The following is a 22,480-nucleotide window of genomic DNA, read 5'->3' on the forward strand; positions in this document are numbered from 1 at the left end:
GCAGCGGGCGGCGGGGCGGGAGCCGGGCCGGGGAGGGGGTGCCGGGGGGGGGGGGGGGGCGGTGTGTGTGTGCCTCGGCCGGGCGGGGGCAGCCCGCGGCGGGGCCGTCGCCCGGTCCCGGCAGAAGCCCCGCTCCGGCCCCCACGCCGCGTCCGCGGGATTCGCGACGAGCCGCGGCCGCCGCCGGGGGGGGACGCCCCGAGGGGGGCGGCGGGGGGGCGGCTCCCGGGGCCGCGGCCGGCGGGAGGCGGCCGGGGGCGGCCGTGGCGGCGCGGCCCTGCCCAGCGCCGGCTCCGCTCCGCGCCTGGTTGGTGCCGTCGGGGCCGGGGGCGCGGCCAGGCCGGGGCCGTCCCGGTAAAGCGGCGGCGCGGGCGGCGCGGCCCCGCACCATGGAGGGGCACCTGGCGCGCTGCAAGATCGTGGTGGTGGGGGACACGCAGTGCGGCAAGACGGCGCTGCTGCACGTCTTCGCCAAGGACTGCTACCCCGAGGTGCGGCGGGCGGCGGGCGGGGGCGGCCGGGCCGGGCCGGGCCGGGCTGGGCTGGGCTCACCTCTGCTCTCCCCTCCGTCCCCCCAGAGCTACGTGCCCACCGTCTTCGAGAACTACACGGCCAGCTTCGAGATCGACAAGCAGCGCACCGAGCTCAACATGTGGGACACCTCAGGTGGGCCGGGGGGCTGCGCGGGGGGCGGCGGCGGCGCGATCGTCGCTCCGGCCGAGGGCCTCCCCTTCCCCGGGGCTGCCGGGGCCGGGGCTGGAGCAGCGGCCCCGCGCCCTGCGGCTGCGCCCCGCGGTCCAGCAGCCTGCGAGCTCCCGGCCGGGTCCCGGGCCGCCGCCGGGCAGCCCCGCCGCCGCTCCGGGGTGACTGCCCGGTATCGCCGCGCCGGGCGCTCCGGTCTCTTCTCCCGCAGCCCGCGGTGCGGGCTCCCAGCTCCGGCTCTGGTGCCGCCTTCGCGTGGGAGCGGCGCCATCCGTGCCCGGGTAGGGACGCGGCCGAGCATCGAGCGGACCAGCGCCGGGCTGCGAGGTGAGGCCGGGGAGGAGCGGGGAAGAGGCGAGGCGCAGGTCGAGGAGGGGGACCTCACCTTGGAGGGGAATGCGCTGAGGGAATGCGCTGTCCTTCCATCGCGCTCTGCGAGAGCGCGTCCGGGGTCCTTTGGGGGTTTTTTGGTTTGGTTTTGCCTCTTTGTGTCCTCAGTTGTGATTCTGCATGAAGCCGTAGGCGCCCCTGTCGCAGCCCACCGAGACCCTTCCCAGACTTCATGCTGTCTTTCTGTGGAGGCGCAAATTGCAAGCGACGTGCTTGATGCAGAGCTAATCAAAATATTGGCATTCAGCAAAGTTCATGTGCACCTTTTAATTTACCTCTGACAGCCTTTTTGGACCGCTGCGTACACACGGTGCGGCTGAATGCTGTGCTCTGTCGGTGTACATTCATCACAGGCTTGCTGATGCTCTTTCCCCATAATTTCTGGAGTCCTTATGGCAGATGAAGTCCTCTCAATGTCCACGAGCAATAGTAAATTAAAACATGACCTAGGAGGAAGACCTAGGACTTTCTTTGCTCTTGTACGCTCTGACTCCTTGCTGTAATTTTACATCCATCAAATTACAGCTGTAGGTAGCATCAGCACAGCTCTACCTACAGTAGTGGCTTTACTGAGTCTTGGACTAGCTCTAACATGTAAAATGTGTTTATCGAGTCCGCTCTGGAGCTTCCTGACCCAGGAGACCTTGCTTTTGCTGCTTTTTGTTCCCTGAGACAAAAAGGGGTCTTTTGCTTTGCCCACACGATGTGTGCTGTGATGTGAGCCACAAGGATGCTGGCTGTTAGGGCAGCTCTTGGTGCTGGAGCTGTGAATTAAGCGTTGGCTCTCAGCATTTGACTGGGAGCTGTGCTTGAAAGACAGTATGGGAGCTACACCGTGGAAGTCACTGCACGGTGGATGGTGCCAGGCTGATGCGTCTGCGTGAAGTCCCTCAGACGTGGTAACGGCAAAGCCATCCTGGTCGACCCGGGGGCCTTCCCTGCAGAGGTTTCCCTGGAGCTGCTCCAGCAGGGTGAGTCCAGATCGAGGTGTACTGGGAGTGAGGGGTAGCCAACCTCTCCTGTCACCTGGGCGAGCTTGCACATATACCCGCAGCTTGGTCACCCCTGTGGCTGTGGGGATTTCCAAACTGTGGACTTCTGCAGCCTGCAAAAAGGGACTGGGTGGAGTATCTTTGTTAAGCACTGAATGGCTTTGCTCTGACAGTCTGTATTTGACATGAGAAACTTCACCTTTTGAGGGTGCGGGAGCACATTTGATGCATTGTTGGCTTTTTAGGAATTCTCCAGAATGTTTGGCTTTGATCTTACAAACGTTAAAGGAAAAGGACATGATAAAAAGTCTTTAGAGCTGTGTGTATGTATCTGATGCCTGCATGTGATGCTGTCATGCGTTAATTTTTATCCTTTTCAACCAAAGATATAAGTTTGTCTAATGTTTATAGTCAAGAGGAAATGGACTTCAATTCTTTCTCTCCCTTCTCCTTATGAAAAATATAGGACCTTTTTAACAGCTTTGATGTAGATAGAGTTCGCTAGATAGTTTTCCAGATAAATTCCCTTCTGTTGCAGCTTTGATTTGAAATACACAGGAGCTAGTTCTTCAGTAAACAGTCCTGCAAAGCAATACACAGCAATTTTCCCTAGTAATCAAACTGATATTTTTAGCTGTAGACTGCAAGTTGCTGTTGAGTTTCCACTACCCTTCAGAAACACTTGTAAACAGGAGCTTTGGTAAAAGAAGTTTTGCACAATAGTAAATTGAACCAGCTGAGCTGAAGGGATTGAGAGTGGCTAATTGCCCTCCTCATGCAGAATGACAGGCACTGGGGTGCACTTTCCCTTGTCTCTGTGCTACCTCCTGTCTGTTTTAAGCAGCTTCGCGTGCAGGGGCTTATTGTTCATGATAAACTCCATCCCAGCAAGAGCGGGAAGGGAGGTGCTGAGAAACTGCTCCCCTACTCCAGTCCCGATCACCCTTTATATTTTAAACACTAGCCATCTCTTAGATAAGTAATGGGAACTGAAAGTCTCCTTCAGAAATCGGAAAAGAGACCTGAACAGGGGAGCTGACTATTGATTTTTTTTATTATTATTATTTTTCTTTTCTAGTTCCCCCCCGCCCCATAGTTAGTTGTGAAAGTGGCTGGAGACTCTGGAAGCTGCACAGGGTGAGCTGAGCATCTTTCAGCAATGGGTGTTGGGGCAAGAGCAGTCTGCCTGGAAAACTCCCTTTATTGCGACTCAGCGTGGCCACAGCCTACCTGGCCGCTCGCAAGTCCCATCGATAATCTCTGTACAAGCTGGGATGTTGCCTGCTCCCCGGGGCTTGTAGTACTGGCTGATATAAGTGCGTTGGAAAATGCAGCCTTTCAGGCTGAATTTGCCCCTCCTGCTAAGTGGCGAACGCAGGCTATGGCATTAGCAGCTGGCAGGCAGGCAGTAATTTCTAGTTAGAGAAATATTGCCATAGGATGGACAGGAGTGATGGAAAACTGAAAGGCTCCCAAATTGTATTGGGACCTCTGATTTCCTTTAAATGTCTTTTAACCCTTTGTCCATTGATTAGTTTCTCCGAGGCTGGAGGGTGACTCTCCAGAGTTTCCAGCACTGAGAATCTGTCATGAGGATGAAATCTGTGCCACTCAGACAGGGCAAATGTGAGGACTCTGCCCCGTCTGAAGTGCCCCCGGGAGAAAAGTGAACCAAGTTAGAGCTTGACCCCTTGCCTGTCACCTGCAGGTGCTGGTTGCATTTCATGTTTGTTTCTTTTTAAGTTAGTCCCAGCTCTGGGCACACTGTGAGAATGAAATTGCTTCAGGTGTCATTTTATAACACAGGAGGGATGTGCAATCCCTCCCGTCCCCCTGAAAGCCTGTGCTACATGCTGTTTTCTAAAGTCTCCATTAAAACGCAGTTTGACATCCTTGTGTGTGAGGGAAGAGGTGTGGAGCCTGCCTGCTGTACCAGGTGGACAGGGCTGTGGCTCCAGCAAGCTGCCGTGCTCTGGCACCTCTGCTCGTGAGCCTTACGGAGGACACGGTGCTTTGCTGCTCTTCGTACTCCCATTCTGGCAAATTCTTTTTTTGCTCTCTGTTGGCTGAATGTGCTCGGCACAGAAACAACTCTTCTGCATGGCAGCGGTATCTCGTGGCGGGAGGAAACTCCTGTTCGACGGGATGCCTGACGGCTTGGGAGTGCTGTTCCCAAAGGGCTGGGTGCCTCCCAGACCCGCAGTGCCGGTGCCCCAGACCCGTCAGGAAGAGCTTTCTTCCTTGCGGCCAGGTGGAGCAAAGACAGATGGTTTTGTGATCGCTAGCAACGCTTTGCAAAGAGTAGGCGGGTTTCATTTCCATGCTTCAGAGGTGTGAAAGGGAGTCAGTTACCACCAGGTATGCACTAGGCAGGTAGGTTTCCCTCAGCGATGCGATAGCTGTGTTGCCCGTGGGATCAGGGAGTGTCCATGGGTCTGTCCTGCCCTGGGAGGTGTCGCGCCTCCGTGCATTCCTGTGGTGACTCGGGCATTGCCAGTGGACTTGCTGCCCACACCTCCGGACTGGCCCAACGTTGCCGCCTGCCACACTGGCAGCCCCACAGAGCCCCTTTCCCTGGGCTGGGTACCAGCAGGAGGAAAGAAGGGCTCAGGCAATGCTGCTGCCCAATGCCTCAGCAAGGCCAGGGTGCTACAGCATCAGTGCTGGCAGGCCTGAGGCTTTGCCCTGTACCTAAGTGGGGTTTTTGTTTTGTTTCCAAAAATAATGGGGAGGAAGCTACTCTGTGCATGGCAGCCTGGGCTCAGTTCCTTGCTTTTGGTTCACACTCCCTTTATGCTGGGAGGCTCTGTCGGCCTTCTGTGTCTATGGCCTCTAAGTGCAGGCAGGCAGAGCAGTGATGTGACCTGAGGCCATTTATCTTGCGTGGTGCATCTTTTGCTGATGCAGAACCTGGTGCAGAGTAGAGCTGCCTGTTTCTGGTGCAGGCATCTGTGCCAGCAGCTCAAGGGGGAGGCCCAGGCCTGGCACTGTGCCTTGCACATGATCATTACCATCTTGGAATGCTGCTGGAGAAGACTTTTCTGTCCTTTGTGGCCCAGCAAGATGCACTGCTGCTGAGAGCTGCAGTATCTACCACAGCCTGCAACGCTGCATAGATCAGTGCCCACAGGTTCAGCAGTGCCACTTTGTCCCCCTCCATGCTGCAGCTCACAACAGGGGAGTTGCACAGCTGCCAGTCCTTTGCCGGGGCTTCTGTCTCTTAGGCAGATGTGATTTCAAGACAAGAATAACATTGTAAATTGAAAATCCCCCTCTGCCTCCCTCTTTGCCTGTGCTCAGCAAACAGTCTGCCTTGGTATGGCCTGTGTGGGAACCTACAGGCTGCAGTAACAGATCCTTCTTTAGGGGAGCTACTGAGGAATGTTGATGAGATTAGAGAGCTGAAAGAGGCCGAGTTTAGCGATGGCATCTCCATGGATGCTGAGGCTGTCTGTGCCTGGATTCCCAGCATGCGGCTCCAGGATTACCGTGGCTGCCTCTTCCAAAGTGCAAAAGCAAGTTCTGTCTTGGGAAGAGTTCAATGCCGCTTGTACTCTGAGGCAGAGAAAAACTGTGGAGCTGCCCTTTCCATAGCAAAATAGCTCCTCTCATGCTCCCTGTTGAGGCTGGGAGCCTGAAACCAGCATACTTGTGTTCTGCCTCTGCGCAAATACAAAGTTAAGCCTAAAAATATGTGCAGCTGGGTCACATTCTCAGGCATGTCAGTAACCAGTCGGACAGAACTTGAAAGAGTTGGAGCAGAAATGGCAGCAGAAATGCTTATGCTGGAGTAGGTGGAGGATGGACATGACATGACATGACATGACATGACATGACATGACACGACAGTCCCTGTGAGGATTGTCTCACTGGGCTGGGCATGCTGTGGGGATGCTGCGATGCTGTGTGACTCAGGGCTGGAGGTTGATTCTCTTGCACTTCCCCGCAGCATAGGCAGCATGCCCTGTGGCAGCACCTGTCCTTTTGCCCCTACAGACCTGGGAGGCTTAGCCTCTGTGGGGTTGTGGGGTGTCCTGGCAGTCACGAGGGGTGCTGAGTAGGAATGGTGCCATTAGCAACAACCAGCTGACCCTGTTGGCTGCTGCGACCTTGTAGGCAAGGAAGGGCTTTCTGTGGGGTGGGTTCGTTCCCAGCTCTGATGCAGACCCCTTTCCCACAGCATGGAGGTGATCCGCTCTCTCCTGTGGGCAAGGACAGCACCGCTGTGCTCTCCCTGTTTCTTCTTCAGTCTGGCTGCTCTGTGGCACCTGTGGCACCTCCTGATGCTGCTTTAATGCCGATGTAACGCATGTTTAGGGCAAGCAGAAGCTCCTTATCGAGGCGGTCACATAAACAGACCTGCAGAAACTCCCTTGAGCAGGGCAGTCACACCCCGTCCTCTGCCTGTGATGGCTTGCCTTTCTAATAGCCCTAACCGAGCGTGGTGCCAAGGATGCCCCTTTTGCCCCACCAAACAGTGCTAGTGTGCTTTGAGACAGCTGATGTGGGACAACAGGAGGCTTTGTGGGAGGGAGAGCTCTGAAGGAGCCGGATGTCATGCACCCTGGGCCCCATGCGTGCAGTGAGGACATGGATGCAGCTTTCCTTTTTCCCCAGATTCTGAAGATAAAATCTCCACTCGATTAAACTTCACAAGTGTACAGGCCCAGCCTTCCCTGTGGGGAGAAACCTTATCTGGTAGCCAAGCAGTCGGGGAGGGATCTGCTGCTTATGCACAGCAAACCTGAAATGTGCAACATTGCGTAAAGATAATTGTGTTCGTTCAGCCCTCGGACATGTTCCCCAAAGCCAGAGCATGCATTGGCTGTGCTGTGGGAACCTGTTGCCACTCCTAGTCCTTGTTGTATGCCATAGAAAGGATGACAGGCAGGTTGTGGCAATGCCAGCTCCCCTTGTGACACGGCAAGAGTGCCAGGAAGGGACTTCTGGCTCCCATTTGTCTCCCTTGTCAGCTACCACAGGCGTGATTTCCAGCATGCTTGTGAGAAGCCTGGACAAGCTACTCGGGCTGCCTCTGCAGCCTCAGCCCTCCCACCCCAGACACTCAGTGATGCTCCCCCCGAGATGCCAGCAGGGACTTCTGCAAGAAGCTTCCAGAGCTGCCTCCCGATTGCCAGAGTGATGTTTGCATCTGAGCAAGCTCCTCTGAACCTCTGTGAGCTGCATGTGTGAGACAGGGCACAGGTTCTAGGTAAGGCAGAAGTACCTCGTGCCTGCTTGAGCTGGGGGTTCCTCTGCTGGTAAATCCAGTAGAACAGCCTCCTCCTGAGTGACAGGTTTCCGGTAATAAAGATCTGGAGAGGGGCCCAGAAATGCCACCTCAGCCTGTGCAAATACCATTCCCTTCATCCTGATCATGTCGGTCCTGAAGGTATGCCAGCTGGGCTGTTTAGTAATTTACTCATTTTTGTACGTGTTATCGTAAGAATTAGGAGCAGAGGTTAATTGTCCAAGCTGAGTAGCTGTTGTTTCTGTCATGTGCTTTCCAGACGATTGCTTGTTCCATGTCACGGAACAGTTTCCTCCTTTCCTACGCTTTGGGGGTTTGCAGTGGTGTTGCACAAGCAAGAGGAATGTCATGGTCCAGCCACAAGAGAAGTTTGTAAAAGTCCTGGGGCTGGTGGCTGTACCTCATTCAGTGTCCCTTGGAGGGCTGGACTAGGGGTAGTTGCAGTTGTGACCTGCAGTTCCCTCCTCTGCTGCTTTCTGTCTCCCTCCAGCTTTGGTGGGATGCTTCATCTCTCCTTGTTTTGCCCACTTTCTCTCTGGCAGGCAGGGCTTTGTGTCATTTCAAGACAACTCTCTGACCCTGACCTTTGCTGCCCATCAAGGTCAGGGAGGTGGGGCCCTTCCCATCCTGAGGTTCTGTCATACCCTAACTTCTGAAGAACAAATTGTGACCTTTGCTTGGGTAAAACCTTTCTGAGGCCTTGCCCGGAGGGATCTCCTTTCGTGGCAAAGCCTGCCATTGGAGGGGTTTCTGTGAGAAGTCATAGGGGGTGTACTGGTAAAAGCTGTGCCCCTTGGGCTGTGATGGGGATGGCCACTCGGAGAGAAACAGCAGCCAGCTTTGCCTGGCTGTGGTGTTGCTGCAGGCAGAGCCACTGCACAGGCACCTTGGTGCTGGCAGGGGTAGCAGTACGTGTTTATCAGCTTGGCATTTCGCATGCAGACAGACAGGTCTTTGCTGCGGAGTGCAACTTGGCATGATGGTGGCTCTGTTTGACTCTATTTCACCAGTCTGCTTTGCTCTTAGTGCCACTCACTTTAATGTCTAATGTCACTAATTGCTGCTTCTTTTGTAATTGTGACCCCAGAGTTGTCAGGTCTGGGCTTCAGACCGTGGTACTGCCAGACCCCGTCGTTACCAGTATCTCTGAGTCTGTCACCAGTGCTTTAATACCTGTCTCTGCCACTTGTCACTCTTCTGGGCTGGACTCTAATGAGCACTGTATTAGTGTCAGAAACATGTTTTTTGTATCAGTGGGATCTGCATTGTCCTGCCCTTCCAGACAATAATCAGCCAGGCAGGGTCAGGGATCCTTAACCTGTCTTTGAGTCCTGGCTGAGCAGGGACCTGCAGGGTGCTCAGGAATATTGCTGCAGTTTATCAATCTTCAAACAAAAAAATCCTCTGATTTTCTTTCAGGAGAGAGGGTCTGATTTCACACTGGGAGGATGAAGTCAGTCTCTGAACTCCTGATGGTTCAGATCATTGTCTCCCTGATGTGCAGCTTTTGCAGTCTGGGAGGCTGCAGTGGCTCATTTCCTGGTCTTCTGTTTATAAAGCCCATCAACACTAATGATACAGGGGAATGAGGAGGGCATTTGCATATTCTGGTCTGTGGTATGCCAGGCACACTGAGCTGCTCTTCAAACATTGCCTTCTGCCTTTATAAAGGCAGCTAAAATCTTCAGGACAGGGACCTGTGTCTGCAGAGTTTACCATGCTCATGGTTCCTCCTAAGTGAGAGAGCATCTCTGAGAAGCCCTTTGTTGTGGAGATGACTGTTCCAGGGCTCTGGGACGCCCGTTTCCCTGGCTCCTGCCTTGCAGGAGATATCTTGGGGGACCTTGCAAGCAGGATGCACCTGCAGAAACCCCAGGGAGACTGCTGCTGGAGCCATGTCGTGGACCACGCAGGAGGTGGATGGAGGCGGCTGTGGGCACGGCAGCTGCCAGTGAACACGAGCGACATGTCAGCATGGGTGGCTTCATCCTCGCAAACAGAGATCTGAGCCCGTTGTGTGCTCAGTCAGGGAGCTCTTGTGCCGGGTCCAGGACCTGCCTGGTCCCACAGGTGCTGGCTGGGCCGTTGTATGGTCGAGCTAAGAGCTGAGTAAGAGGAGCACGGAAGACAAATTTCCTTCCCCGTCTGTCTCCAGTAGGATAAAGGGACTGGGCATGACCTTTGGGGCTGTTTAACTGCTGCTCTCCAGTATTCCCCGAGGCTGAATTCCTCTTCACCCGCCACCGTAAACTCTGCCATTGTTTCTCTGGGCCGATTTCCCCTTTTCTAGCAGTGGGAAATATTTTAGGGTGACTCCGTGCCCTCTTGTTGCATCTGCAGAGGAAGTGGCAGCTCTGGAGCGTCCTGCATGTCTCAGAAAACCAGCCGAGATTTTTGCGGGCTCACCATGGGGACTGGCCTCGCCTCTCCGTACCGGGGTGTCTGGGAGAGCTGCCACTTCTGGCCTTTCATTCACGGCCAGGTTTTCAACCCAGCATTTTTATGCTTTCCCCTTGATGGGCCCTGGGAGGAGACAATAGCCGGGCTGTTACAGGGGATGCGTGCCTTTCTCATGCAAATGGCTGCCTGCACGGGGAGAGCCCCTTCAAAGCCTGAGCCCGCAGCTCAGCCCCGCCGGCGGAGCTGGGTGAGGGGCCGGAGGAGGGGCGGGGGGCGCCGGGCCGGCGCGGCTGTTGCAGTCCCCTTGCCCAGCATCAGCTCTCTGCACCGCTGCAGTCCGACCCGGGAGCAGCTGGGTGGGTTGTTCCCGCCCGGCACGGCGGTGAATGGTGCAGAGATTTCGTGTTCGGTCTGAAAGGTGTGGTATAAATAAAATATATTATTATAAACACCTTCATCATCATCTGCCCTGGCAGAAGAACGACTAACCGTGAAAGCCGTTGCATTCACTGGCACCTCATGTAATATTAACCGGGTCTGGAGAACCTCGCGTGGGAAGGCATGTGGTGACTGAATGTGAGCATCCTGCTCCCAGGCCAGACCTCTGCTGCAGCTGCGCGGAGGAATCCCTGCCTGGCCTGAGGAGGTGAGAAGGGGGCTCAGAGCCATGCCTCTGCATGCAGTGGCTTTGCCTCTAGTAAGCAGTCACTCAGGTAAATTGCTCTGCAACAAAAAGCCACTTGGATCTGTGAATTCAGCTCCAGAAAGCCCTGCTTAACCTCAGGAAACGCCAAGAACGTGTGCTGGTACACAGCAGCCCCGAAGGGTTTGAGCCCCCATCTTGGGAAGTGCGGGAGGGCCACGCAGTTGGTGAAGCTCAGTGAAGGGGGATTTGGACCTGTGGGAGCAGAGGGGATAGTCTCCTCATGTCTGATGCTGGCTGAGAGGTGGTACAGGCTTCTTGCCATGCATGGGGAGAGGATGCTGAGACAGCTGCACCTTGGTCCTGCTTTGACAGCTTTGTTCTGTGGACTACGGCTTGGCTGAACTGGCGGTGGGATTTGTCTAGCGAAGAAGACATCCTCTGTAGTCCCTGAAGGCCAATGCTTGTCTGGCACTGCTGTACGGGGAGGTAACCTGAAGCTCTTTGGCCTTGTGGATGCAGCACTCCAGAAAGCTGGGATGAATTTCTGCTTCATTCTGTGAAGGATGTTCTTGGCTGTCCCTGCAGAAAGCAGCATGTGCCGCAGCGTTGCTGGCTCTATGGGGAGAGTTTACAGTGAGCCCTCTGAGACAAGTGCTGAAAAAATTTAGGTCTTGGCAGTGCTCGTCTCTGTTTCAAGCCAGAGCTGGCTGGGGTTGCAGGAGCCCCTTGCAGAGCAGATCATGGCTCTGCATGCATATTTTCTTTCCTGGTTTGTAATGTGCTATTGTTGGATGGAGGGTGCCCATGTGAGGATGCTCATTATCTCTCAGAACAGCTAATAAGGAACAACTGAAGATTAACACTATGTTGGTATAGATGAAACAGCATATTTCAGTCCCCTGCCCCGAGAATGGCATCTCTGAGTCACAGTGCCAGGCATTTTGAGGGGCTGGTAGCTGATAAGAAAGAGGAGCTACTCACGGCTGTATCCACCCCTGCATTTCAGACAACCGTGTGGCTTTTATTTTTAAGCTGGTTTTTGGCTAGCTCCAATTTTCTCTCTTTAGTCATGAACAGATGCACATAGGTCCTGTTTCTTGCAAACCTGGGTGCCAAGTGGGAGAATGACTCATGCAGTGAAGGAAGGCTGGATCTGCAGACACACCAGCCTTGGGTGCATATGTGTGTCTGTGTTCAGAAGTGCCAGACTGTGGGTCTCTGGGGTGTCTTGCTGGAGTATCTGAAAGGTGTCGAGTGCTCAGAATTGATAAAACTGAAGACCTGGAGTTGAGGGAACTGAGGCTCCTGTGTTTTGTTTTTGTTTGGTTTTTTTTTTAATTGTCATACTCAATGAAAAAGTAATAGATGCAAAAACTAGAAGAATAATCCCCCAAACAGAATTTCCTGATTCAGTAGAGACATCTCCAAAGAAACTTGGAGATTAGCTAAGTTTGGAGCACAGTAGCTCTCCTGCCCTGCTGGGCAGTGCTGACCATTGGTCTCCATTTGTCTCCTGGGGTAGGGCAGAGGCTTCTGCAGCTGAGGCTGTGACCACTGGCTGTTACCCACTGCCAGAGCAGCTGGTGAGCGGAACTACCAGTGAAGGTGCCAGGGGCTGCTCCTGTGCTTTGGAGTTGGAGCAGCAAGTTAATGAATACGAAAGCAATTTTGATCTCATTAAGAAAATTAGGTTCTTGACTTAGTGCATCCTTTCTCTCAGCTCCTCCCGCCAGCAAAAGGGTCTTTCCTCCGTGGTCCCAGGTGGTGAGACCACGATTCCTGGCACTGGGGTGGGGATGGTGGTGGTTCTGCAGGATATCCAAGGGGCCATGCTCCACTGCGCACTGCCGCTGCAGGCTCTTGCTGAGGAGCTGGCTGGCTGCTGAGAGGAGCAGCAGGTTGCTATGATACAGTTTGCTGTGGCAATGTCTGTGATGAATGGAGCCAAAACCACCTCTACAAAAGGAGCATTCCTGGGCTGGGAGGGGGCAGATTTATCTGCAGTGTTTATGTAAAGCTGAGGACCGGCAGGGAGAGGATGTGTGTGGGAACGCTTTCCTCCAGCATGTGCTGGGGGCCCCTGTCAGGAGGCAGATACCCTTATGTGCATGAGGGAGAGGTCACGGCTCGGATAAAGGACCCAGCAAATCCAAGCATGCAGACCAGTGCTGGAGCTCACATCCCATCTGGTACACGCACACCAGGCATGATGCTGAAAACTCAGTTCAAAGGGGAGCCCAGCGCTGCTAAGCTCGGTGCCACCTTTGAATGCGGTCTCATCCTCAGCGGGAACTGGGTCACCTTGCTGCGCTGCAGGAGCATGGGAGGGAGCGGTTCACTGGTGCCAGCTCTGCCAGTCGTGAACTGAAGCAGCTTGAGCCTGAAGTGAGGTCAGAAATCTCCACGCCTGGGATGCAGGGCTGCTGCCCTGGCTCACTCTACCTCCCTGTGCACCAGCCTGCATCCCCTGTCCCCAGAGCTGGCCAAGGCACCAGAGGGACTGGCTCCTTTCCATGCAGGGAACATGACTTTACCTCTAGGAAGAGGGCTGGGCTCTGCAGAGATCAGGGTCTGTTTCTGCTGTGCTGGATCCCAACTGCTTCTCTTCCTGGTGAGTTTGCAGGGACAGAGACCCAGGCTGCGGCTTCTCTCACTGATGGGAGCAGGGGTGCAGGTGCCTTTGCTCCTGCGGGCTGGCAGTAGCGTGGCTGTCTGTAGAAGCTGGAGATATCTGTAGCAGATTTTGCTGAGAATCCAAATGCACATCGAATCCCAGGGTGCCTGCCTGGGAGACTCCGTGAGAGCAGCAGGGGCTGTGCAGGCACGGCTGGGACTGTGCTGTTCGGAGCGTGCCCTGAGCTCTGCTGTGGAGGTCCCAGTGGGGGCTGACACTGGTATCTCGCTGTGAGCTGGCATCAAGGGGAGAGTGGGTGGCCAGTCTCCGGAGCTGGACAGGGTTTGGGAAGTCAACACATCTCAGCCCTCAGCCTGCTCTGTATGGGGCGAAGGAAGGAGCAGTCACAGCCAGGTCTGCTCTCCTGGCTGAGCATTGCAGAGGGATCTGGGGTGTTGGCAAAACACCTGGCCTGCAGAGCTGTGCTGGAGGGGCCATACCCGCTCTGCACCGTACATCAGTTGTGAGCCCCCATGCAGACAAGAGCCGGGGTCAGAGCCCTGAGGAGAATCAGCCTATTCTCCTCTCATGCTTATCCCAGGCAGATTCCCATCCTCCCGGAAACATAAGCCACCATCATCCATAATTCATCAGGTGCTGAACTTCATCAAGGAGCCACCTGACACCCGGGCTGGGTGCTCCACCCTCCTTCCAGGGTGGGAAAGTGCCGGGTCTGGGAGTCCCGAGGGGCCATGGCAGGAAGCGCGTCCGGTTTCTTCGGCCTCGGGGTGGGCGATCCTTCTTTCGGAGGAGGCAGATTCAACAAGGACTCTGGTGTCTCCGCTTCCCCTTTTCATAAATAAACATCTGCTTCTCATCCCTCCAGGAAGTTTCAGCCATTGTAAAGCCAAATATAAAACCCAAACAGTGTTTTTAAGTAGCAATGAGCTGATTGCTCCATTAGTGTTTACTGAGGTATCTACGATCACACACCGAATGCACTTAAAATAAAAACATTGCGGGACAATAACTTTAATACCTGAAATTTGCATCAAAGGTGTGTGCATGTGGATGCATGTGTGTGCGTGGCAGAAGCTGTGCAGGATTCAGGCTAGGCTCTCTGCCTGCTCACTGAGAAATCCTGCAGAATACAGACTCATCCCCTCCAATTTATAGCTTGCTCACCAAATCCTGTCACATCTTTTATGTACCAAAAAGAATCTGTCTGACTTTTTCCAGTACAAATCCAGAGCAAAAGGCAGTTCTTTTTTTTTGCCTGTCTTAAATTCTCACAAGCTGTGTGAGCCAGCTCTCCTATATAAAGATAGCAAGAGAGGATAAAAAAACAGCAGCAGCATTCCCTGTCTTCTCTCAGCCACACCTTTCCACCGTTAGTGGTACGGCAACTGCATGACAAGTAATAGGATACATACGCAAGTGGTGCAAAGAGGCATGTGCTGCTCTACAGTATCGCAGCCCTTCCAAGCTCCCTTTTCTGCAGTGAGCCAGCATGCCCCAGCAGCACAGCTCCACCGCCTCTTACATGCCAGATGCTTACTAGGGAGGGAGAGGGATGCAAAAGTTGCATTTATTTCCACTCTGCAAAGGGATACATGTAAGAGCACAAGGACAAAAACCTCTGACTTACACGCCTAAACAAAGGGACCGAATCCTCTGCAAACCAAACTCTGCTGAACCTAATGGTGTCTGGTCACTGGTCAAAAGTTTGGGTCAACATCCTTTATCTCTGACAGAGCAGTTTGCATCATGTGGCAAGGTCTCCGTTTCTTATTGGCATTGAAGATCTCTCTGCCTGGCAGAGAGGGCTGGGGGTCCTAGCTTGCCGGTTTGGGTAATAAGCGGTCAGTGGGATGAGACTTCCTGCTCACCAGTCTCCTCCTGCTCCTCTCTGCAGGCTCAGCATATTATGATAACGTCCGTCCCTTGGCCTACCCGGACTCAGACGCTGTGCTCATCTGCTTTGACATCAGCCGCCCGGAGACCCTGGATAGTGTGCTCAAGAAGGTGAGTGCCCGGTGTGCCTTCTGGCTGGCAAGATGGGTGCTCTGCAGCAGCACGTGGAGCTGCCCTGGGGTCTCTGCTCCCTGGGCTAAAAGCTCTGGCCCTGTGGCCAAGCCTTGGCTGGAGTCTGTGTGCTCAGATGAGGATGGTAGACTGCTGCTGATCCCTACGTGGTCTGTGCAGAAAACAACATATTTCCATTTGAAAGGAGCCCAATGAATGGTGTAGCCCTTGGTAGCTTGCAGCATGTGTGTGGGGGTCTGTGTGTATGCATACATACAAATGTGGGGACAGGGAGAAATGTAGGGCATTTGTTCTGCTTTTCATGAAGACCTTGGAAAATGTTGTGTGTCTCGTTAGCGTAACCACCAGGGAGTGTGCTGTGGATTGCTTGCAGCAGTTGAGAAGTGGCCCCTGGTGCCTGTTTCCATGCAAGTAGAGAGCTCAGTTTTTTGGCTGTCCCCTCAGTTCAGCATCTGCACAGTAAGAAAGACAGCAATCAGTTCCCTATAGCTTGACAACAAGAATAATGAGCTGTGGCACTGAATTTCAAGCCTCTGAATGAATAAAATGAGATGGCACAATGCCACTGGACTGGATAGCATGCAGGGCCCTGAACACCGTCTGCCCTGGCAGAGCTGACTGGCCATGCTCTGCGTTAGCAGCCGAGGGTTTTCTACCTGCGGGTTAGAGCCTTTCAGCTAAACAGATATTTCCATCTGGCAGGTGTGGCAGGTCCCAGAGAGCCCCACAGGGCTGGGGATCTGCTGTGGAGCACTGCTAGCTGGTGTCCCAGCAGGTCCCTGCCTGCCACGCTCTGGGCTAGTAGGTCCCCAGGGAGAGGTCCCCATGCAAGGCTTTCCTCTGAGATGGCATGAAGTCCAGCAACTAAGGATGCTGCTCAGGGGAGAGGGTAAATTGCCTCCTGGCCACTCACATCCCTTGGTCCTGGCCGTACCCTGCTTCCTTCCATGAAATTCAGGCAGCTGTGTTTTCAGTGAGCTCTCACCGCTGTGCAGCAAAGCTGCAGAGAGCTCACTGGCGGCTGCATCCTGTCCCAGAGGCAAGTCTTGGCTGGCGTCTCATTTGTGAAGCTCTCTGAGACACCGAGGCGTGAAAAGCACTACAGAATAGTGATTCCTGTAGCTGTTCTCCCCAGTGAGCCCCAGGCTGCAGGGGCTGGACTGGCCACTGTCTGAACAAGTCACATTGTACTGACTGCCCTCTTGGCCTCTCCACATTTTGCCAAATGTTGTGCTGAAGCAAGTGCCTCTTACTCAGCTGCTGGGAGGGCTGAGAAGTGGGTCTGTGTCTCAGAAGTGTCCTGGTGAGGGGACAAAGACCCTTCAGATAACTTGGTCAATGGCTCAGTGTTCGTTTCTAAAGCACATCCCGGGTACCAAGCGTGCTGGGTGGAGGGAGGCGTGTTTCATGTGGACTGAAAGAATTCACTGCTCAGCTTGGGAGTCAGCAGAATAATAATGCAAGCAAATCACTTATACCTTAATAAGATGCAAACCCATCAATAATTAGCTGGGGTTGGGATTTATTTATGTCTCTCTGCACACTCTTCATATGAGTCCACACTGCTCAGTGCATGGTCTTCCCTGTGCAGCCTCACAGATGCTTTGAGTACTGTTAAGCAATGTCTTTTTGGTATGGTGACTTAAAATAAACCCTAAATCACAGGGGATTTCTTAAGTGCCTCTGAGTACATGCCTTGTTTCCTTTGGTGCAGGCTTGCAGCCTACGGAGGTGAGGAAAATTCCTTAAGACACCATGAAGTTGAAATGGGTTTCAGCTTTTGATATCAGGCAAATAAGGAAACTAACACTCCCTATTCAAGCCTCAGGCAAAAATGCTAATTCAGCAGAGGAAATCTTTATTATTGCTGCCCTTCTGATGCCTGGGCTGCCGGTACAGCATGTACAGTTGAAGGGAAGGAGCCATCTGAGAGAATGCAAACAAGCAGCTCTTCATTTCATACAAAGCAGGTTTTAGTGGGGTGGTGCCTTCATTCTGACAAGTCTTGATAGCGCAGCAAATCTTAGGCTCTTTAAGGTGTCAGTCATGTAAGAAGAGGGTTGCACCTCTGTCCATAGACCAGGGAGCCTTATGTAATTACAGCCAGCCATGACCTCTGCTTGGTAAGAAGAGACCTATAGCTCAATCCGTTTGGGGATTTTCATCCTTCAGGTAAATTAGTGTGCTTGAATTCCAGCTCCAAAAGAACTGCATCATCTTCCTCTTGTGGATATGCTAACCCTTGATGCTGTGTGGCTGTGACACCAGAAATCTCCCAGATGCTGTGCAGCCCGGCTTGCTGCCCAGCTGCTAGGGATGTGTGTGAGTCCTGGTGGACAAATGTCCCTGGCGGCAGGGAAGGGGAGTTCATGGTGAAGATACTTGAGCCCATCTCCTGGTGGAAAATAAGATTTTTCCATATGTTGCAGTTGCTTTGGTCTGATATTGGTTGAATGAAACTTGGGTCATTCTTGGCACTTCTGTTCCCCACCAGGTTATAAACACTGGGTTGTGGGCTTGGTTTTCTTTCCCCTTCTAATTGCCTAGGGTATATGCTTAACCATCAGTTAGCATAGCAGGAAATTGCTAATTCCAAGTGACATCTTTAGCCAGGGGTAATCTCTATTTATCATCTGCCACCTACTTCAGAAACACTAGATAAGTAACCAAGGTGTTGACACACTGATGGGTCTGTACAAATTTCCCCTGGGTGAGGTCACAGGTGATTGTTTTATTTACTGCTGTGGACACTTAGCTGCACACTGGGCATTCATTTTTGGAGCTCTGAAAGGATCGTTAGTGCCAAGGAAGTGGATGTTTGCCCTGGCCTTCTCCTTCCATTGCTTAATTCTTTATTTCCCTGGCTGTAGCTACAGTCTGAATGTCTTAATGTCTTTAACATGTGGCTCCCAATAATAAACAAATAATGAGTGTGTTGTGAAAAGACCTCCCCGCCAACCGTGGTTCAAAAGGTCCAGCAAGGTTGACCTTTGGAGTCTCAGATCTATGCACCAGACTGTGTGGTCATTATTTTTCCACATTCATACCCACGAGTGGTCTCCCGTGACCTAGCACAGAGAACTGCAGCTTAGATTTAACGGGTTTGCAGGGCATATCTGGAACAAGCGAGCATAAAGTTATCCGAGAGGCACTCTGACCATTTCCCGTCCTTGTCTCTGGGAGTCATTAAAGTGCCCTGATGAGGCTAATCAGTCTCTGAACAGCTGTGACCCCCGTTTGGAAAAGCCACACACACCAGAGTGCATGGTCTTGGCCTCTGAAGTCTGCTTTCCAAACCCAATGCCATCAGAGCCTCATGTTACATTCCGAACACCGAAAGCTTGCTGTCCCTGTGTTTCCCGTCTTCAGCACAGTCTCCAGAGCCACTCCTGGCCTGCGTCCTCACTGAGAGCCCCCGTCGATCATGGTGACCACCATTGCCTGTGCCCCTTCCCCTCTTCCTGAAATCTGGGGCATGCAGTCTGCAGCGGGGCCAAAACCAGCCTCAGTGCTGGTGCCAGGCACCACAGGTCTGAGGCAAGAGACCTAAAAGCAGCCTTGCAGTGGCTACCAGTAGCAGTCATGCTGCCCTGACTGGTCCAGTTCCGGGTCCTGTGCAGAGACAAGCCATGCCGGGATGGCTTGGCAGCGTGTGATAATGGTCAGGAGGTGCTGGGACCCCGGGCTGCCACAGTCATTGTTCCTCTGTGGGAGAGGGAAGTGCCATTTGCTGGTGGGAGCAGGAGAAGCTACGGACCAGACTCATGGGCTCTGCTGTGGCGATGAGGCACGGAGGATTTTGGCTGGATGATGCTGTCTGGTAGGAACTGATGGCACGAGTCTCCTGGCCTGTCCTTCCCCCCAGGGCTGGGGAATCTTGGACGGGGCTCTTGGCGTGGTTGGAGAGGGGCTGGGAGCAACAAGCTGAGACCCTGTGATTTCCTTTGTTGTTGTTCCAACCTTGACCCTTTCGCAGGCTGCCCGCTGCCAAAATTAACTGAGGTGGAGGTGCCATCGGGCCTCTTGCAGTGTCTTGTACACCAGCAGCCCCTGACCATCTTCTCCTTCTTGTCTCCTCTGCAGTGGCAAGGGGAAACTCAGGAGTTCTGCCCCAACGCGAAGATTGTGCTGGTTGGCTGCAAGCTGGACATGCGGACAGACTTAAACACGCTCCGGGAGCTTTCCAAGCAGCGCCTTATCCCTGTGACGCACGAGCAGGTGTGTTTCAGCAGCTGTCCCTGGAGGGCTCAGGGAGGTGAGGCGAGCACTTTTCTGCAGGACCTACTAGTACAAGGAAGCTCAGCAGCAGATGACCCGCTGTGCCCAGGTCTTGGTCTGAAGCTGGTTTGATCTTGGCTCATGGACTCTGAGCTGCTCCTGCTTACAGCACTCTTTTTCCCCAGCTTTGGCAGACCTTAACTTATTCCCGATGCTCTGTTGAACAGCCTCCTGGTTAGTAGCTGAAAAGTCTTTCCTCAAAGGTGGTGGACATGCCTGATTTGACAAGTTGGACTGGCTGAAGGGGAATGTTGTCCTTCTGCATCTCCTAGTTCAGTGCAGCTTTCTGCTCCGAGTGACTCTTCTGGTCAGGTTCTGTGTTGGAACAACACTGCCGGGGGGGCAAGCCACAGCTGGGGGGTCTGAGGGTCTGCTGCCAGGCTGCTGCAGCCACCAGTGGACACAGCAGTGTCTCCAGGCTGGCCCGGAGACCCAGACTCTGTGGTGCAGTGCAGGGGTGGCTGCGGTCTGGGTTGCTCTGTGCCTGGCTCTGTATTGTGCAGAGCAGGTCCCAGATGACTGTCCCGGTGAGAGGAGTTGTCCAGGCCCTCAGCTGCAGGGGTGGCACCGCATTAGTGAGAAGGTGCAAGTGATTCAGGGTCCGGTGCCTGGTAGCACTGTCTGCTTGGGAGGCCATGCTCATGTGTGGTGCTCTCGCAGATGCTTGCACTTTATTTACTTAGAACTGATGAGTAAACACTGTGAGAGAGCCGCTCCTGGCTGTGCCACGGTGCTCTGACAGGGCTGCCAGCATAGACAGGGCTGACGGTGATGTGAAAGGATGCTCCTTGCAGAGTGCTGGTGTTTTAACCTTCTTTCCTCTTCCTCCCACTCTCTCTGGACTGCAGGGCAGTGCGCTGGCACGGCAGATTGGTGCGGTGGCCTACGCAGAGTGCTCCTCCAAGGTCTCGGAGAACAGCGTACGGGATGTGTTTCATGTGACCACACTTGCCTCCGTCAACAGGGTGCACAAGAACTTGAAGCGCAGCAACTCCAAACGGGGACTGAAGCGGGCATCACAGATGCCTGGCAGGACGGACTTACTGAATGACACAGAGATCAGGAAAGACCGAGCCAAGAGCTGCTCCATCATGTGAAAAACAGGCTGTAAATAATGTGTGTGTGTTGTCCATTTTGTACAGTAACTGGCTGAGACAAGGGCATGGTGCTGGCTGCAGGAGCCAGCCCTCCTTTCCAAAGCCTTTCGCTCAGTCTTTAGGACTGAGCAAAGGTCCCAGCTGCAAACTGGGGTGTCGAGTCGCCCCCCCCACCATGGAGACTTCTGGGTTGGCTGCTGCTGTGCGGATTGCTTGGGGTGAAGGAACCACTTGGCAGAGGAGTATTCAGGTGCTGGAAGGTCTGTGACTGGGTGAAACAAAGTAAAAGGGAGTGATCCTGTGTGTGTGCCACCTTCCTGTACCCATGGCCCAGCCTCTGTGCCTTTGTACAGCTATACAGAACACACAGTGTGGGGCAGTGGGCTCTGTGGGACCGGGGCTGGAAGGTGGGAGGTGGGTGGAGTTGCTAGCAGCAGAGTACAATCAGGAGAAGGTATTCTTCCAGTCTTCCTTTAGAAGAGAAATGATGTTTGAGGTGGTACTGCCTTCAGCTAGGCTGGACAGCAAGTTGCCATGGAAGGTGCAGGTCTGGGCCAGAGCTGGGAGGGAAGGCACCCTCGGAAGGAACCTTAACCTGTTGAGACATCATGGTAGTCCACCTCCTGTGAAGAAAATAGATAGGTGGTTCCTTACATGGTATTTTAGATACTTGAACTCCATTTGAAATGCAGCAGAGTAGATCTGGCTCCAAGGGAGAGGTCTATGCCAGTAGATGCATCCTGAGAATTGTGGTTTCCTTCAGCAAGCAAATGCCACTCGGGAGCTTGTGTCCCAGCTGCTGACAGCCTGGTTACTCATCAGACTGCTCCCTGCCATGGGCAGCTGTGCTTCCGAGGCACATAGCTTCCGAAAAAGCAGACTGCAATAACTATCCATATCCTGCTCTCCACCCATTTCCAGCTGCAGATTGTGTTGCATGGTGCTGTGTTTGTCTGGTACAGATAACCAAAAAGATTATATGCGTATCTGCACCCTGTCTCCACCGTGGCAGTGGGAGGGAAGGTGCTCCCTGCCCCTCTTGACCTGCTGTACAGCCTCCTCCCAACACCTCTCATTGCTTCTGCTGCTGCCCTCTCTAAATGCCTTTGACTACAGTGTTAGCCTTGACTTAATGTCACAGACACTTTAAGGAAAAAAGAATCTGCTCCATTGCCAGATCCAGCTGTGTCAGTGGGCTACAGAAAACAAATAAACATATTGGAAAATGCATAGTGCTTGACTCCGTTCATGTGTCATTGAGTCTCTGTCACATCATCATTGAGTGCTGATGCCTCAAACCAGGCATCCTCTCAAAATGTCTTACTGCCTAACTTCTATTTGTGTCCTAATGTATCTCTCTAGCTCTTGAAATACACTCACAGGTACACTTGAGTGAAAAACACAGAGGACTTTTAGCTGCATGTATCCATTTTGGAGCTGAAACACTTGCCTTGAATAACCTCTCACTCCATCCTGAATCCTTAAACACTGTGGAGCATTTGCAGGTTTTCTATGCCTGATCTACCAGTCCAAGCTGACATGAGCTGCCCTTGCCCTCATTTTATCAATAGCTGCAAATGAAGGTAGCTTTTGACTTAATATTTTGTGTTCACTCTCCCACCCAGGTCTTAGACTTCAGCTGCATCATGAGGGCTATTCGGGGACTTGGAGCAGCTGAATTACCAGCACAAGGAAAGCTCAAGCAATGACTGAATGCTGTTGTGCTGGGTGCAGGTTGCAAGAGCATGAAAATGCCCATCTGCAGCCTGGGAGGAAAGAAACTGAGCAAGGCACCATGCCAAGAACAGCCTTCAGCATCACGATGCTTTTCTCTTACTCTGCAGGCTCCCCAGAGCCTTTGCGAACATCAGTGAGCAAAGCCATGTCCCTGCTTGAACAGTAGCAATCAGTGGCTCACAAGTGTCACTACCAAGTCCTTGTAACTTGTGTGCATTTGTTCTCATCATCCTCGTGTAATATAATCACTGTGTCTTCCTTCTTTCCACGTAAGCATAGCAGTATTTGGCAAGCACATCTCCCTTTTTCTGTCATCTAGCATCTTTT

General features: G+C 53.3%; 1 protein-coding gene across 1 annotated transcript; it reads left to right on the forward strand.

Moving 5' to 3' along the window:
* Positions 1-334: 334 nt before the first annotated feature.
* RND2 (Rho family GTPase 2) lies at positions 335-21,639 on the forward strand. The gene is made up of 5 exons (XM_049800556.1): positions 335-491; positions 579-666; positions 14,911-15,020; positions 19,125-19,259; positions 20,168-21,639. The coding sequence occupies exons 1-5, from the start codon at positions 390-392 to the stop codon at positions 20,414-20,416; spliced, it is 684 nt and encodes a 227-aa protein (XP_049656513.1). The 5' UTR covers positions 335-389; the 3' UTR covers positions 20,417-21,639.
* The last annotated feature ends 841 nt before the right edge of the window (positions 21,640-22,480 follow it).

Source organism: Accipiter gentilis, chromosome 5, assembly GCF_929443795.1.
Source record: "Accipiter gentilis chromosome 5, bAccGen1.1, whole genome shotgun sequence".
Classification (NCBI taxonomy): domain Eukaryota; kingdom Metazoa; phylum Chordata; class Aves; order Accipitriformes; family Accipitridae; genus Astur; species Astur gentilis.

Bases quoted from the DNA above. Each gene is read 5' to 3' on its own strand.
- RND2 (XM_049800556.1), top strand. From the start codon at position 390: ATGGAGGGGCACCTGGCGCGCTGCAAGATCGTGGTGGTGGGGGACACG. The intron at 667-14,910 runs GTGGGCCGGGGG...TCCTCTCTGCAG, and splicing joins CAACATGTGGGACACCTCAG to GCTCAGCATATTATGATAAC. The intron at 15,021-19,124 runs GTGAGTGCCCGG...TCTCCTCTGCAG, and splicing joins TGGATAGTGTGCTCAAGAAG to TGGCAAGGGGAAACTCAGGA.